An 18,325-nucleotide genomic window follows, 5' to 3' on the forward strand; every position below is an offset into this window, starting at 1 on the left:
ACTTCACTAGAAAGAACGGAAACAGTGTTGATTTAATAGTCTTATATATTTGGCTCAAACGGACTCAAAATCAGCAAAATCTTCCTTGAGTCGAAGTCGAGATGAACCACTTTAATTACAGACAACAATTAGAACCCTAATCACAGTTGTATGTTTCTTACCTGTTTAGTCAGTACATGTTTTAAGGACATATGATTTACCTGCTCTATGGATCGAACAACATTACAAGGTTTATCAACCTGCTCTATACTTGAGATTCATCAACAACAAAATTAACAAATGATTTACCTCCTGGGTTCAAGAACATTAACCCAAGTTGATCGAACTACTTAGGAGGGAATCGATATCCGGGGTTATAATGGCACGCTTTTTGAGCCCTCCAAGCACATAACAACTTTTCTCTTTTGTGTTTATGGCTGCAACATCTTGGGGAAACGCACAATTTGTACCAGGGGAGACCTGCGTGCAGTTAGACAAGAAAATGATTAGAGTTTTTTTTCTGAATCAGATTTGAAATCTGACTTGAGGTCTGAATAGAGTTTAGTCATAAAATGAAGTGTTTGTTTTCTACCAGACTCTGTCTAAATGGCTGTCTTTGTTCAAGTTAGATCTAATTTCTGACTTGATGATTGACTTGAGCCATAATACTATAATAGAGTGTTATATTCTGTCTGACTCGTATAACACTATTCAGATCCCGAAGAGCCAGATGCAGGCAAAAGAAAAAGAAAAAGAAACACCACCTAAGAGTTGTTTATTTGTTCAGATTTATCAAGGACTTGGCTAATCTATACTTCATTATTGAGCTAAACGAATCCGATAAATAAAATAGCAGAACTTAAACGTCCTCAACAAGAACTTAGTAATCTGATTGATTTAGCAACTACTAATATCTAAAACATCTACCAGACCATGCAGCTAGAGTCTTCCACTCCTCCATCGCTTAAGAAAGAGAAGGTTACTTCTAGAACCTAAAAAAATTTGTTATCCTAATCTTAGCAGTTATCGATGTACGGGGGGCACTGTGTTCTTTTGGTTTTGGGGAAACAGAGGAAGCAGAAAAAGCTTTTGAGAAGTCTACGTACTCTTGTTCTTCATTCACAGAAAAATCATCTTGCAATTTGCACAGTGGAGTAGGTTTGCACGATTAAACCACGTAATCACTAGTGTTTTTCTACGACTGACTCTTATCATCTCTTATCTAGTTTTGGTGATTTGTTATAACAGATATCATGAACTATATCAAGGTTAAAATTTGACTAATGGGAAATAAAGATTTTCTTAGAAGAAAACTCAAGATGGCTTACTAGGTAAAAGGTCCGCCAAATGCCATAATCATCAGTCAACATGCCTGTATCTACAACACGGTAAAGGTATGATGTCATGAATGTATGTACTTACATCGTAAAGGATTTCCCCGAGCTTCAGTTTGATGGCTCCGCTCTTGTATACTAGCATTTTTCCCAGATATCCCTGCGGCAACTCATTCAAACCTTTTCTTGGAGGAGCTATATTTTGGGATGGTGGTGAGCTGCTACTTCCAGATGTCTCTTTCCCCTTGGCACCAGCCGGACGTTTAACGAAAGGTAGGGAAACAGGTAGCTGAAGAAAGAACATGTCTGTTTCTCCACTTTCCTTCTGTCAACACCATCAATTAAGTATAAAAAACCCTGCCTGACTGTATAATGTAAAAGCTAAAGCGGGAGTCCCGGACAATTAGTTCTTATTAAGAATTGTTTCAAACCTTTCTAATATCTAAGAATATGACAATTGTTACAGTGTTCTTGTCGTAGACCTTAAGCCAGATCAAATCTAAGATATTGCCGTCCCAAATAAAGTTAAAAGAACAACCACGAATCCTCAGCTTTCTCCTACATTCCTACTTGACATTTTCTAATGCTGTCTTTTGTGTTCTCCTAGATGGTATGGTATTTATCAGATAACTTACCGTCAGGCCTAGCTCTTCAGCTGGATTTATAGTTGTTTCATCATACTCCAGGTTAACTGATCCCTCCCTAAATTCTTCCTCGTCCAGAAGTTCTAAAAGAAAACTAGTGATTAATAAAAGATCTTGTAACAAAACATCTCATATGGTAAAATATGGGAATGCTATACTAAAGCTTACCTGGGTCACCCAGGTTGGGCCTCCTCATGGGAAGGGTCACTGGGTAGTTACTGTCGTAGTCCTGTATTGTATTCAAATAAGATAGATATCACAATAAAATTTACTTTTACTAGCAAAAACAGATGGAGCTGAGCAAGGTCAACTCTTACCCAAGGTTCGACATATTTTTTTTCTTTCTTCATTTCATTAGGTGCAGTTGAAGTGGGGCCGTCTGAAGTAACACCTGAGAAGGAAAGAGATATTGCATGAAGAGTCTTGTTTCTTGGGATTCATACTGATGTTTCATTAGATATACGAATTGCTTACCATCACTAGCAGCAACACGTTGAGCTTTGGATCTACTATTTTCACCATGTGACCTTATTGAAGTTGATCCACCGGTATTACAAAATGCAACTTGCATAGGTGGAGCATAAATATTGAAACATTTATAATGGCTAAGGATACTTAGTATCAATCATCTTTAGAGAGCATAAATATTGAAACATTCTATTTTACCATTTACCAAAATTTATGAAATTAAATCTAAACTATTCGACTTATAGGTGGGTTTCCCTGCTCCATAGGACTAGATATTTTAATCAAGGGACATTTCAAGTCTTTGATGATTTATATTCTCTTTCTTATCATTGTGTGATCAAGTTGAACACTCATCTACATATGGTATTACAAAATTAAACTTATGCCACTAAAATTACTTGACATCCAGACTTCTAAATACTCGAGTTATTTGCTCTTCGAATCTGAGGAAATAGCAAGATATTGCAAATTGGAGACTACTGTAATGAATGGAAACCCCACAACTAAGTTAGCTCAAGGATCTTCACAATCAAAAGAAAGCTAAATAAGAGTGCGTGATATGGTTTCAATGCTATGATTCATCTAATATATAACTTTCTAGAAACTAATTATTGTGGACAACTTAATGATTTCAATTATTAGTCGTAGAACTAGCAGATCAACAATTGTATATCAAAACACATCATAGTTCAAAACCGCATGAAGATGGGAATGTGAGATATAAACCACGACCCAAATTTATCAAAATATACCAATATCCATGTAAAATATAGCACTATAAGAAAGATAATGAGATAATGAAGGCTTTTATGAATGATAAACAGATTCCGTTTCCTTAGAACCCTTTTCTGACTGTTTCCGCAGTAACTTATACTACTTGAGACATTGCAGGTCGACCTAGCAAGTGAAGGGTCTTATAACCAAATACCAAATAACTGAACAAGGTTTTGAATATCATAAGTAAGAAAGTTCACTTCTTCAGATCCCGTAAAAATTTCAGAAGGATTAGGATGAAATAAGTCGGTCCCACTGACTCTAAAGGGTAACAATAGCATTGACCAAATTGGCATGCACGTAGATTAAAATGTTCATTTAGTACGAACTCATCTATAGAAGATGAACATTTTAGGGTCCAAAATTAAAGAGTGATATAGGAAAACAACTTACACTTTTTATCAACTTTTGGCATCTGCCTTCGTGATCTTTCCTGTGAACGGGGAATAAGAAAAAGTATTGTATTTGAACAAAGTACTTACAAAGGTAAATTTCTATAGAGATTAAGAAAGGATAGGAAAACAGATTAAAGACTAGTACATTGACATGTCTCAGCACCTCCGTCATCTGGGCAGCTTCTGCTTCTGCTTCTGGAAGTGTTTCACTGCGTGAAACTGAAATAGTTACTTGTGCTTCCAAACATACAACGGTTTTGTTTTTCTTTCTTCACGTCACCACCTCGAAATAAAGACTTGGAATAGTTACTTGTTACTTGTTACTTTTGTACAGGAAAAAGACTTGGAATAAAGCTTGTGAATGAGGAGCACGGATCAAGGATTTGTACCACTTCTGATGTCTTCTTTTTTCGATCATAATGATGGTGAACATCTATTTCGCATGTGGCCATCACTTGTCGTACTCCAATGATAATTAAGTTTGTCCCTTGAATGGCTTCAACTTGGAAAACCCAATCATTTCCTTTCCAATTAAACTGAATAATTTCTTCAATCCAATTACTACTACTCTTGTCTTCCTCTTCGCGTAGAATCCACATCTTCAAAATCTTTTTTGTTCTATCTATCTCTAAAATAGCTAAACATCCATCCACCTCTAACAAATGATTTACGCTCCCAAGAGGAATAGGGATCGAGATCATCTTGATTGTCTCATTTCTAACATCAAATGCTAATATAAAATTGAGCATGTCGTAAGATGTATGCCCACAAGGCCTCCAAAAAATAAAACCATTTGCATAAATATAATCAAAATAGCCAACATCACATGGTAGTCTCACATCAATTCTTCTCCAACAAGTGTCTTTGCCTATAGTGAATACCTCACAAAACCTCATCTTCTTAACCTGAATGTGATCTTTAGGGTATACGTACCATAACCTAATGGCTTTATATACCTTACTTATAGGATCAAATCCTAATCCATACATTTCAAAGGAATGGGAATCAAATTCTTCAAAACTTTCCATTATCTTTGTATCCTCCTCTAGTGTGCCCAATTTTCTTTCTTCTCTAGTGCTAAGATTGTAAAGAATAATTGAGTTTTGGTTGCACGTCTCGCGAAAACATATCAAACCATTTACGGGTTTTAAAGTACACAAGTCATTTGTTAAAACCTTATGAGTTTCACTATCTGCTGCACATTCACGTAGATGCATTGAAGATAAAGAAGTTTCATGTTCCATTATACGGAAAAGAAGCATGGGATTGTTCTTGGGATTGTTCTTGGATCGGGTGAAATATAAATCATGAAAGTGTGAATCGTTTTGAATAAAATACTGCCAATGTTTAGATACTGATTTAAAACGCATCAATGACTTTACAGGAAGTCTTAGCATTATCTCTAATACTAAATTATCAAGAAACATAATATTAGTAGGGTCGGGAGTATGATAAGAATTACCACTATCCATCTTTCTCTTCTTCATGGCTTTCTCTTTCTCTGTGTCTTCTTTCCTCAATTTTTTCTCTCTGTTTCTATCCATAAGAATACCAAGTTGTTTGTGCAGATAGAGCAGAAAAATGGTTTGGGAATTGAGAGATAGTAAAGTCTAGAATCGGCCATTTATATCTCACCCTCAACTGAAGGTGAAATCAATTTCTTAAGACCATAATAAAACCTACCAGACATCTCTCATTCAAACCACATATGAATTGAAATCTCTTATGAATACCAAAACAAAAAAAAAACTCAATTTCAATTCTAGGGTTTGATTTCTTAATACTTTAAGAAGAGAGAAAGAACAAGAGAGAAAGAACAAGAGAGAAAGAAGAGTTGTAACTTGTGCTTTGCAGAGAGAGAGAGACAACAACGTCAGCGGGAGTTAGAGAGAGAGTTATGGTAACTGGTTAGAAATTTCATCTCTCTCATTTGTGTGTCCATATAAAAAGACTAGATTATTTTTACCCCCTCTTAGTTGTTTGTCCATATAAGAAATGTGTTTGTCCATATAATGGCGACCCTCTTAATTGGGTCGCTACAGTGTCGCTTTTGGGCTTTCGGGGAGATTTGCGGTTTGGATCCCCTTTCATATAATTGACTTGCTGTTTAGACTCCCTTTTTCCAAAGTTGCACTTTGGACTCCCTTTTTGTTAAATATAATAGTTCTAAACAACATGAAATGAAAAATTACTATTTTACCCTTTACTTACTTTTTTTTTTTTTTTTGAACTGCGATACCATATATCAAAGAAACATAGGTCCTATACAAAGAAACAGGACTAATGAGCAAATAACAACAAATAAAGGGTACAACTAAGGTACCACTTCCTCATATGCTAGATTATGAGGGGCCGAATTCGAAATTCTGCTGCAATGGGACACGTTTGCTTGAATCTCTCGGATCAAGACACGTAGCTGAGTTACATCGTTCATAAGACGCCAAGGGATTTCAGCATAGCCGTCCGATAGGAGGGTGACCATGACCTTGCAATCTCCTTCAATATGCACACCCATTAAATTCATCTCTTGGGCCATTTCAAGCCCTAGCCTGAATGCTCTCATCTCACTATGAAGAGGAGAAATTGGGGGAAACCGTACTGTTCTAGCTTCCATAACTTCTCCTTCATGATTCTTCATCACCGCCGCCGCTGCTCCTCCTTCAACTCGATATGCGCCATCAACATTAATTTTAATGGATCCTGGTGCTGGTGGTTCCCATTGATTAACCTGCAAGTTATTATTATTTGGCAATATAGATACAATATGATGGTTTCTGTGAAGCTCCATCTTCGTGAGCCACCATAAACGAGTCAGATCTATGCCCGTATTCCTGAAGTGGACCTCGTTCCTGTGTTTCCACCACTGCCAAAGCAGATAAGTATACAAATACCATACCTCATTCGCTTCTTCACCTTTATTCAGTAAGGTCTTTAAATTCTCAACCGGATCTGTAGCTAAATGCATCAACTCATAATTGTTAGTTAAAGAAATTAAAGATCTAAGACAGGGACACATACCAAATAGGTGTTGATGAGTTTCTACTTCTTGAGAATGACACATCTTACACTCTTGATTAATATTTGTTATTCTACTCCCAATCTTAGATAAAGTAGCTAACCCCTCATGCAAGAGCTTCCAGATGAATAACTGTATTTTAGGGTTCATATACTTTTTTTGCCAAAACTTAGTCCAAGGAAAAGAACTAAGGTAGTCTGGAAGATTTGGACCCTCTTTAATTGTTGAGTAAAAGGATTTGGAAGAAAATTTGCCATTTGATGTACCCATCCATATCAAATTGTCTCTCTGTTGGTGATGTGTGATGTATAAATTGTTTATAGCCATGATTGTATCCTGATGAAAATATTGATGAAGTATATTCTGATCCCATTGATTAGTTATAGGATCAATCAGATCCGCCACTCTATTGATTGAAATTGGTAAAGGTTGTGTTAGAGTAGGTTTATGAGTGTTTGTTTCAGGTAACCATGGGTCCATAATAGGAACATCCTCACCACTGCCAATTTGCCATATTATATGATCTTTTAAAATCTCCCTAACTTGTAGTATTGCTTTCCAAAGAGGGGATTGTCTTTGAGTACAATTGGTATTCCAGAAATCCTCCTTGTGTAAATATTTGGCTCGTAAGATCTTCACCCACATTGCATCTTGGTTAGTAATGAATCTCCATACCATTTTAGCTAAGAGTGAGTCATTAACATCTTTAAGTGATCTCACTCCTAAACCTCCATTCTTCTTTGAACTACATATAATACTCCATTTAATAAAATGCATTTTGTGATTCTCTAATTCATGTCCCCACCAGAAGCTTCTTTCTTCCCTTTCTAATCTTTTTACTATTGTTTTGGGGATTTTTTGAAAGCTAAAAGGGTAGGTACAATACGAGCCCAAAACTGATTTGAGAAGAACTGTTTTGCCAGCTTGAGAAATGAGACCTTGTTTCCAACCAGCAAGAGACTTTCTGAACTTATCCACAAGCCAGGTATGAGTATCAATTCTGTTGCTTTTTTTAAGAATGAGTGAACCCAGATATTTGTCTTGTGATTTCATAATTGGTGCTTTTAATAGGTTCATGAATTGTGATTGTATCGGTGGAGGAACTCCTGACCCAAAAAATATGGAGGATTTATCAAAATTGACTGCTTGGCCGGAGAAATCTGCATAATCAGACATTAGGCGTAAAATAGCATTTAAATTATTTTGGTTTGCCTCTCCAAACAAGATAAGATCATCTGCAAAAAGTAGATGAGTAATGGAGGGGCTTTTATTATTCAATTTGTAACCTGTATAGATACAGTGGCTCTCATAATGATGAATAAGAAGGGATAGGGACTGGGATGTGAGGATGAAAAGGTAGGGTGATAACGGACACCCTTGCCGTAATCCTCTTGAGGCTGAAAAAGCCCCATATAAGTTTCCGTTGATCTGAATGTTAAAGTGGGCAGTAGACACACAAGAGACTATAAGGTTTAAGATCGGGCCAGATAAACCAGTTGCCTGAAGAACCTTAATCAAGAAAGACCAATTGACCCTATCATAGGCCTTGGCCATATCCATCTTGAGAGAGAATCCCCCTTTTTTGGCCTTAGATAGTTTCATTGAATGAAAGATTTCATGAGTAACCACCACATTGTCAAGAATTTGGCGATTAGGGACAAACGCATTCTGTGTCCACATAATATTTTCTTCTAAAAAGGTCTAATGCGGTTAGCAACTATTTTAGTGATGAATTTATATATAGAGTTGCATAAGGATATTGGACGAAATTCCGAGGCAATACTCGGATTTCTGACCTTAGGAATTAAAGCAATAGTAGTGGAGTTAAGGATAGGATTGATAGAACCTTATCGGAATACTCCTTGGACATATCTGACTAGCTCTTCTCCTATTACTTCCCAGTTGTGTTGATAGAAGATACATGGCAGTCCATCTGGTCCTGGGCTCTTTAGAGCCCCCATCTCCATTACCACTGACTTTATTTCCTCTGTTGTTGGGATCCTCGAGATGTAGCCCAGATCTTCGTCCGATAAAACCTTGAAAGCATTTAATATCTCTATAGGAGGGTCTTGAACAGGTTCCTCCGTAAATAAATTCTGAAAATAGTCTGTTATATCTCCCGCGATTTCATTAATATTTGTGGAAATGGCTCCAGACTTAAGTTTTAATCTAGAAATTTGATTTCTTTGTCGACGATGGGAGACCGAAGCATGAAAAGCTTTCGTATTACGGTCTCCATTCTGAACCCACCGTGATTTTGCCCTTTGCTCCATTTTTGATTTTTCTAATTCCTCGAGATACAAAATTTCTTCTTGATAACTGCTCTCAACTATTAATGTAGCTTCTGTAGGAATAGAAGACTGAATATGCAAAAGTCTCTGTTTGAGTAGGGACAAGCGATCACGGATCAAATTAAACGCTCGTTTACTCCATTTTTTTGTATATGTTTTAACTTGCAAAATTCTGTCATAAAAAGAGCCGTTGGTTTTATCCCAATTGTTCTTAAAAGTGTTAGTATAGTCCCCATGCTTCGTCCAAAACCATTCAAATCTTTCGATCTTGTTTGTAACTGTAGTTTCCACCCTCATTTTCAATAAAATGGGGGCATGATCACTAGAATACCTTGGTAAATGAAATAACCCGGAATCAGGGAATGCTATTAACCAATCAGAATTACATAAAGCCCGGTCTAGTCTTTCCCTGGTAAGATGATGACTGGATTTATTGTTAGTCCACGTGAAAGCCGGGCCATGGAAACCCAAGTCTAAGACACCTGCCCTTTGAATGAAATCCTGAAATTGAGAAAGGAAAGGGATATTCGAAGAACCACCGTATTTATCCGCATGCGAACTCATAGCATTCATGTCACCAATACAACAGTATGGATTAGTGACCCCATTAATTCTGGACAGGAGATTATTCCAAAAAACCGATCTATCTTGAAGACGAGGAGGACCATACACACAAAATAAATCCCACGTCTGATCAAGGGAAGAACCTATCACAGTAATATGTATTAAATTAGAAGAGGAAAAATTTATTGATAAATTAATATCTTCACTCCAAAGTAAAATTAAACCTCCTCCCCTACCTTGGGAAGGAACAATAAAATTTTTATTTAAACCGACATTATAGTACGAAGGAAATTTATTCATATTATTTAATTTAGTCTCAGAAAGAAATACAATATTAGGCCTAGTGGCCTTAAGGAACTGATAAAGGGAATTTCTAGTCGTGTCGTTCCCTAGTCCACGACAATTCCAAGATAGAATACTCATTCCTCCATCGGCTTTGCGGTAGCCGGAACCGATGAAGTATTAGTAGCAGAAGAAATTTGTCCCATCGAACGCTTAAGTTGACGACGAATACGTTCTTCCCCCATGGTTGAACTCTCTTGAATTTCCTTATTAGTATTCATATCTGGTTTAGTGTAGACCGGATTGTAAATGGAATTGTTGTAAGTTTGTCTCACCGGCGTTGAAATGCGACTACGTTTAACCTGGATCAAATCATCAAGAATATTACCAAAGTTAGCATTTAAATTGGTCTGATCGGAGTCCATTTGGCCAGGGTTCTCATTATCAATTGGGTTTTCACCCAAAATCCCCAAGTAATTAGGATAATCGAGTCCCGAGAACGAACTCATCTCCTTTCCGTAATTTCTAGTTTGGAAAGGGATTTTGAATTGAGGAGGAAATTTTGGCTCTAAAGCCAAAGATACTAGTGCTTTCTGTTCATCCGAGACCGGAAGTTTCAGGAGGTCTCCAAATTGCACTATAATGGGGCAAAAATTGATAGAATGGCCAATTCGACCACAAGAAATACAGAATCTTGGAAGCCTTTCGACCCGAATTTCAATTGACACTATTTGATAATTAGAAGTCTTCAGATTAATCCGAGGTTGAAGTTTTTTTTGAAAGGTCAAATTCAATTCTAACACGACCAAATAAAGACCACTTTGATGCTTCTTCCTTAGTAACCGGCTTGTAATTGCCCAAAGAACTGGCCAATTTGTTCACTGTTGTGGCATTCAGATGACTAATGGGTATACCATGAAACTGGACCCAGAACCAAGCATGATCAAATGTATGATCAGACGGAGCTTTATTAGCATCACATTCTTGAAGAATTATGAGTTCATCCACCACCACCCAAGGGGATTTCTCCACAGCCATGTCCAATTCAGTAGATGTTGCAAAACGAATGATGAAAGTGTTTTCTTTAATTTCAGTTAAACCAAATTTATTAGGGCCACTAATCACTCTGGATAATCTATTCATTGCTATCCCGATCTCAATTCTCTTGGGGGATAGAAATTTCAACACTCCCGATTTGTTAATACCGGATTCCCAAATCTCAGTAGCATCAGCCTCGATTGTTTGAATAGGTTGATCATCTGTAGTTAGAGCCTTTACTTACTTAACCCACCATTTCTTTTGCTTTCCCACTAGATTTCTGGAAATTGAATTATGGTAACAACAAATTGTGTATTTAGTAAAAGATGTAAAATCTGACCGGACCCATTTTCCAAATCAATCTAATTTCCATTATTTCAACAAAAAAAATCTAATTTCCATTACAACTCTAGGTATGAACCTAACTTTTTGGGTAAACATTAATCATGAAGCAGGAACCGGTTTGATGAAGATCAAACCTGGGTTTGGTTTCTCGTTCAATTAAATCTGACCCATTTGAAGATGGTTATAAAGATAGAACACTTAAAGTTATTGGAGAACAAAACAAATGAAACCTAGTGAGATACCTCATCTTCCTGGTTTTAGTGAGAGAATATAGGTTATCATTGTCTTCCCCTCACCATCCATCTTAACATCATTAGGAAAATCATCTAAATTAACAGGAGAGAGAAAGAAATAATGATGTTGCTGGTGGTACTGAATCAAGAATTGGTTTCTGGGATTTAATTGAAGAATTATAAGTGGGACTTGTGATGTATCTTCCATGGTGAATTTTGAAAATTAAGTGTAATGAGATCGAGATGGTTTCTTCTCATTACACTTACATTGTACCCGACTTCTAGAGAGAGAAAGTGAGGGAGAGAAATTATTATTTTTTGACCAATTACTTGAGTTAGATAGGGTTAAATAAATTGAGGACTTCAAATTGCAATATTGATATGTAAGGGTAAAGTGGGAATTTTTGTAAGTATAACTTTAGAAACAGAATATTTTCAGAATATTCCATCAAAAGGGAGTCCAAAGTGCAACACTGGAAAAAGGGAGTCCAAGCAGCAAGTCAATTATAAGAAAGGGGGTTCAAACAGCAAATCTCCCGGGCTTTCGCCTCAAACAGCATTCTCACTCAGTCCTTCCGAGCCGGGTCTTAAAATCGGGATCGTTGATTTTAATCAACCGTCTAGATTATAAAGGACGAAAATTTAAAAACCTTTTAAAATTTCACACAGCTTTCTCTCTACAAATGCTTCCCCTCAACGAGGGCTGGGATTTTGGCCAGAAACCCGCTCACGACCGTTCGAGTCCGAAGGGTCAGTGACCGTCTGAGGCCCGAATCAGTCAGTACCCGCCCGACCGAAAGAACTTAAATGGACGGACGCGAGCACAGGTCCTTACCCAGTGATCCGACTGAGTCCGCCCGACCGAACCCTGCAATACCCGTCCGTTTATCCTACTCGTTATACCCGCCCGCTTATATGATTGGTTTTAAGCCTTTAGATTTGGAGGGTTAGCTACAACAGTTAGATTTCAAGAGTAAAAATATATAACCCTACAAATCACTTTTCTTAATCTTGTTTTCACCTCTCTACTTTTCTAGTCTCTTTCTCCTTCAAATCTCAATATTTCATCAGTAACCCTCGAAACCACAATACAACGATCGTAATCCGCGAGAAGAAGAATAGAACCGATGATAATTCGTGAAAAATCTCAATGATTATCTTTTAATTTTGTATTCATTTACCTTTTGGAATTATAAAGTGAGAGTTTAGAAAGTTGTATTTACCTACTAAACAGTTTTAATTTCGAATAAAAATTTCTTTATTTGTCCATTAGTGACCGGTGCCCGACCGACCGATACCCGTTTGTCCGGCCATCAAAACGGTCACGGACGGGCACTTTGTTGGAGAAAAATCTAAAATGTCCGCCCGTTTTGTCCGGATGTCAGAATGGACAATTAAGACTTGTGCTCGTTCCGTCCGGACCGGTTGAGTTAGTGTCTGTTTCCCGCCCGTCCGGACCGATTCCCACCCCTACCCTCAACTGAACCCGAAACCATCAACTTCACTTCTTATATTCTCTTGTCGATTTTCGTCATAATTAGAGGTAATCCTTGCTCTCTTAAGTCTTGTTTATTGTATTGTAGAGTTCTTATTTTCATCTCAATAGATTGTTTAAGAAAACCTAAAAATGTCGAAAACTATAACCAAACCTAGCGCATACTTTGTTTATCGATTCATACTCCTCCTTTCACCAATTTTGAATTATTATTTCTTGTTAAGCGTTGGACTTTATTTTTTGTTTACTGTTTTTCAATGTTTGACGTTGATTTTTGTTTGTGGTATGTTTGAGCTTGATTTGGTTTGGGTTTGATTAATGAAGATTTGTATACCTTACTATAACATGTTAAAGTACCTTCTTTAGGTGTTAAAAGTACTTGAAAACTATGGCTAAGCTCAATGAAGACCAGAAGCAAGTTTAAATTTTTTTTGTTGTTTATGTTGATGTGCATCGATTTTGAAAATTGTTTTGCAAAATTAATCAGGTGTTGAAACAAGTAAGCTTTTATGTGAACTCAGGAGTTTAATGACAATGGACTCTATAGATGAAAGCAAGAAAAGATTATATGTGCTCGCCGTCGAAGGAAAGGTAATCTACAGGTGAAATCTTTTGAGAACTCTAGAAATTTCAAATCGACAGTTCACCTTGTGTCCGAAAATGGTACGCAACTCCATTTATATCTAATTTAAATAAAATTATTTGTACTCCATCCTCTGGTTGTGTTACAATCTTCATTGTATCATTTGCAGGGCTTCATATGAGGGGATGCGGCTTTTGGTGTTGGTTGGACCAATTGCAGATGTTGTTGGAATAGGTACTTAGCTCAAAAGGAGCTGGAACGGGTTTTCCTTAATTTGAGGTACCTATATTCATCGGAATCTCGATCAAGACATCTCGTTGGATTCGTCTCGTCGAGCTCTTGAATTTAGACTCAAATTTTGTCCAAATCCTATTCCGTATGAGTGAGTTATTACAAAATTCGTTTGGTTTGGGTATTATTAACTCAAAACCGAGATTTTGAGTTAGTACCACATTTATGAAGGAGGAAATGTTTTATTTCCTTATATAGAATCTTCCATATATTTATGGTATGTTCTTTAAAATAGAAAGGTGACTCACGTGGTTTGCACCACGCAATCCACACACACACACGCGCACGCGCGGTGTGGGCGTTTAGGGCGCATTGGGCGCTTTAGAGGCGCCCGCGCACACTTTGCACTTCGCACTTACGCATCGTCGTCTATAGGCACCTGTCCAATGTGTCACCAATACTTCTATAAATACCAAACAAAATACGAAAAATTTTAGCATTCAAAGTTAAGAGAATTTAGAGTTTAAGAAGTCAATTCATATGTCGTTCTTACTGCTTGTTCTAAGTTCGCACGCTTTCAGAGAAACGAAGTACTCTCGTCGTCATACTGAAAGGTACAGTCGTTGTATCCTGGGAGACAAACATCTTACTGGTTTTAGTACTAATATCAGGATGTTCACTGTCTTAAGGAAAGAGACAACTCGACTCGACTTTTCTCTCTCTAACCTTTTTAATTAATCTTTGTTTAATTATACTGGTTTTAGTTTTTGATTTTTAGACATAAAAGTTATCTCCGAAATTATTTCAGAAAGACACAGGAAGGTATATCCTTGTTTTTATTAAAAACAGGAAGACAGAACCTTAGTTTTTCATAATACCAGAGAAACAACAGATGTGTCGGTTATCAACTTTGAAAATACAACTTCAAGAATCGCAGTGATGAGGTTAAAGATGAAGAACAAAAAATAAATATGTTTAGTGTTATGTATTTTGTAGTTGTTGAAGTACTAAATATTGGTGAATATGGGTTTATTTGGACTTCTTTGGCAGACATTTACTAAATCCCGGATGTTGTTTTCAACTCACTCTAAATAAAACTACTATAATTTACTTCTTCTTCTACAACCTATATGCTTTATAAATTGCTCTGTCTTCTTCAGTCACTAACTCACTATGCTTCGTGTCTCGTAGTGAATTTGGTTCATGTAAAGTTGAATTTAGATAGTGAGAAACGACAAGGTTGAGGCAAACCAACCAATACTAAATCAAAATTTATCTCCTCAACAATACTCCCACAAAGCTATATGCCAAATTTGCTAGAAAGTTTGGCACTTAACAATTGACTTCTATAATCCCCTCACTCCATTCTCCACTCATTTGGTATCTTTCATCACTTGTATCGTACCATCTGCATAAGCTTATTGGTTCACTTACGTGCCTACCAAATATCTGCGTGAACATGTAGTAGTCCCTACTTGCCGCACAAGCTATGGAATATCCAAGATGGATGGATGTTATGGCTCTTGAATTTGATACGTTGTTAACATAAAAATTTGTTCTCACCTTTCTCAAAATTGGGTGAGGTGAAAGATCCAAGATAGTATATATTATCTTGTCTCAAATTAGAATTATTGCCGACAGTGGACCCTTCCTCTCCAAACTAACTAACCGATTCATTTATAGCGTATAGTAGCAAAATTTTGGTAGCATTTTGCTTCATTTGTTCAAGTACCACATCCTGGTGCATCAACATTTTTTGAAAAAAACAGTTTCTGAAAAAACAATTTCACGAAAAATACTAGATAGACAAAATTTGTTGATGCAGGGGATTGATCCCGTGACCTCCCAATTGATGTACTAGTCTTTTACCAACTGAGTTGAACATCTTTAGTCAATGTGTTATTTATTACTTTATATAATTTAGATTTCTGGGGGCCCATATTATAACTTCAGGAACTTGGGGCCCAAAGCCACCAAAGTTATTGCCGACGCCACTTACCGACGGTGTTCAAGCCTTCCGTCGGTACTAATGCTTATAGCCGACGGATTTTCCTTTTTTCGTCGGTAGTAGTTACCAATGCCGACTGTTTTCCATAAAGCCGTCGGCATAGGTCACCTCCCTGCACATCCCGTGTTTCGCTTTTGCCGATTGTGTTGTCGACGATGGTTTTTTCCGTCGGGAGTGATCAGTTACCGGCGGTTTTATGTACACCGTCGGTGATAGTTTGGCTGGATATTTTTGTTTTGGCGGAAGACCTTGCGCTTCCCTAAAATTTAGAGTTTAAACAAAAAAACCCGCGGGGCCTTACACAAAAAAACCCTAAAAAAAATCTTTGTCTCTGTGATGGTACTTTTACCCGTCTCTCTCTTTGTGGTATGCTCGTCATCTCAGACGAACCCTAGAAGAAATCCTGGACTCTGGGTTGAGTAAGTCCTATAAGAAATCCTTCATCTGGGTAAGTACCCTTCTCTCTCTCTCAAGATGAAATCCTTCACAGTTTCTCTTAGCCCCTAATTAAGATCTTCTTCTCTGATTTTATTATCAGGTCCATTCGAATTGTGGAAATATCTTCAACTCTGGATTGTTCTTCTTAGGTAAGCCATCATCTTCTTGGATAATTATTGAATAACTTGCTTAGTATGAAAAGGGGTTTCTGGATTTTTTAGGGTTTCCATAATCGGCGAACTGAAATGATCTAAGCCTTCCTTGTTTTCAATTTCATTTTCATCATCTTCTGTATGAATACCCTCTTTATGCAGGTTCAGTTAATCATTTTAAGTAGAGTTAATTTTTATTTGCCCCCTACTTTGTGACCATCTTCCTTTATGGCCCCATATTTTCCGTAAATTCAAATATGACCCCCTTTTTAATGTAAATGTCAGAACTATCCTTCCTATAAATATTTTTTCAAAATAAAATTAAATAAAAACCATGAATTTCCACCTCACTTCCCTTTCCACCACACATCTCTCTCCAACTCACCTCTCTCCACGTCACCTCTCTCTCCAACTCACCCCTCTCTCTCCAACTCACCACTCTCTTCTAGGGGTGTTCGTGGGTTCGGTATCCGGTATTTTGGTGTCATCCATTACCAAACCACTCATGGTTTGGTTAGTGATTTTTCAAACCGTTACCAAACCGATCAGAGTTTGGTTCGGTTACTAACCAAACCATCAGAAGCGGTTTGGATACTACTGGATACCAAACCATCCATAAATCGCAATTTCTTCTCCATGAAAATCGGCGAATCAAGTTACTTTCTTCATACATTGACGTATAAAGTCAAGACAACACTCCTGAAAAACCTGGAGAAACAATCAAACTAGCATAATGCATCGAAAAAATATTTGAAACATTAAAGACATGTGCAAGTCCTCCGCCCAAATATTATATAGTAGCTAGTAACATTGATGATACATGAATTGTTTTAATCTAATACTAGCTAGTAACATTATATTGTAGTAGTGTTGTTGTTTTGTATGGGTAGTAGTTATTCTTATTTATAGCAACTTGATGAAAGATATGTGCATTTGTATGAAATTATAGAGATATGACAGATGTATTTTAGAAAAAAATATGTAAATATATAATTATATATATGAACTAGGTTCCCACCGCGCCCTACGGGCGCGGTAGATCCCTTTTGGCTAACGCCGTCAAGATAGAATGTAGCGAGACAATTTATTTATCGCGGTCGACTACATCTAAGCGGTGCATATATATCGGTTCAATGCATATACCAAGATGTCAATACATCTCAAAATTTATTTTCACGCCATCTATTATTTTATAGAGACCTTTAATTCGCATATTCTATGCAAATCACAGGTCTCTTTGTAATCATAGATGTTCTAAAAAAATAAATTTTAAGATGTATGGACATCTTGGTATATGCATTGACCCGATATATGTGCACCACTTAGATGTAGTCGACCGCGATAAATAAATTGTCTCGCTACATTCTATCTTGACGGCGTTAGCCAAAAGGGATCTACATTCTTTTTTAATTGAAAAAAAATTCTAAGTTCACTATTCACTGAAATAAAAATTATTAGATTCGGATAAGTATATTTGAGTGTGGTTTAGAGAAATGATCACACATGATCAAATAAGTACAACAAATGTTGCAAACCGAATGAATAATTGAACAAAGAGATAGGGTCGTGGACACCTAGTTGAATTTACATAAATTAGTATAGATATCGGTAAATCTTTTATAATAGAAAAAATATTCTAAGTTCACTATTCACTTTGATGTGAAATAAAAACTATTAGATTGGATGCTTGTAAGTACATTTGAGTGTGGTTTAGATAAAATTAGATTGAATGCTTATAAGTACATTTGATTGTGGTTCAGATAAATGATCGCACATGATCAAGTAAGTGCAACCAATCAAAACAAATGAATAATACAACAAAGAGATATTAAAAAAAATACAACAAAAAGAAAACCACAAAGAATATTCGTGAAAAAACACAAACTTTAAAGAGAGGGATCATTTCACTCTTTAAAGACCAAAAAACATAGTTAAATGAGAAGGTGAGACATAGAAATATCATTCCACTAAAAACATACATTAAGAGAAATTAATCTAACCTCTGAAGGAAACACGACAATCTATTAAATAAAGAGAGAAATTATGTGAGGAGGA

General features: G+C 36.7%; 2 protein-coding genes across 3 annotated transcripts; both read right to left on the reverse strand.

The window, feature by feature from the left end:
- Window positions 1–10: 10 nt before the first annotated feature.
- Window positions 11–5,455, reverse strand: LOC147537424 (uncharacterized). Of its 2 annotated transcripts, XM_086642452.1 has the most exons (9): window positions 5,057–5,455; window positions 3,740–3,803; window positions 3,593–3,632; window positions 2,432–2,521; window positions 2,275–2,348; window positions 2,126–2,186; window positions 1,949–2,040; window positions 1,402–1,638; window positions 11–459 (listed from the first exon to the last, which is right to left on the reverse strand). In XM_086642452.1, the coding sequence occupies exons 2-9, from the start codon at window positions 3,764–3,766 to the stop codon at window positions 307–309; spliced, it is 774 nt and encodes a 257-aa protein (XP_086498578.1). In that variant the 5' UTR covers window positions 3,767–3,803; window positions 5,057–5,455; the 3' UTR covers window positions 11–306. The 2 variants fall into 2 exon arrangements, with proteins under 2 accessions (XP_086498578.1, XP_086498579.1); XM_086642453.1 differs by lacking the exon at window positions 5,057–5,455 and having other exon boundaries at window positions 2,432–3,322; window positions 3,740–3,887.
- On the reverse strand, window positions 3,647–5,045 carry LOC147537425 (putative F-box protein At4g38870). The gene has a single exon (XM_086642451.1). The coding sequence runs from the start codon at window positions 5,019–5,021 to the stop codon at window positions 3,915–3,917; it is 1,107 nt and encodes a 368-aa protein (XP_086498577.1). The 5' UTR covers window positions 5,022–5,045; the 3' UTR covers window positions 3,647–3,914.
- Window positions 5,456–18,325: the final 12,870 nt, after the last annotated feature.

This window comes from Eschscholzia californica, unplaced genomic scaffold (genome assembly GCF_041429995.1).
Source record: "Eschscholzia californica isolate CP2 unplaced genomic scaffold, dmEscCali1.0.p SCAF_5, whole genome shotgun sequence".
Classification (NCBI taxonomy): domain Eukaryota; kingdom Viridiplantae; phylum Streptophyta; class Magnoliopsida; order Ranunculales; family Papaveraceae; genus Eschscholzia; species Eschscholzia californica.

Bases quoted from the DNA above. Each gene is read 5' to 3' on its own strand.
- LOC147537424 (XM_086642452.1), bottom strand. From the start codon at position 3,766: ATGACGGAGGTGCTGAGACATGTCAAT. The intron at 3,633-3,739 runs GTACTAGTCTTT...CCCCGTTCACAG, and splicing joins AGGTGCTGAGACATGTCAAT to GAAAGATCACGAAGGCAGAT. The intron at 460-1,401 runs GTAAGTACATAC...AACTGCACGCAG, and splicing joins TCGGGGAAATCCTTTACGAT to GTCTCCCCTGGTACAAATTG.
- LOC147537425 (XM_086642451.1), bottom strand. From the start codon at position 5,021: ATGTTTCTTGATAATTTAGTATTAGAGATAATGCTAAGACTTCCTGTA.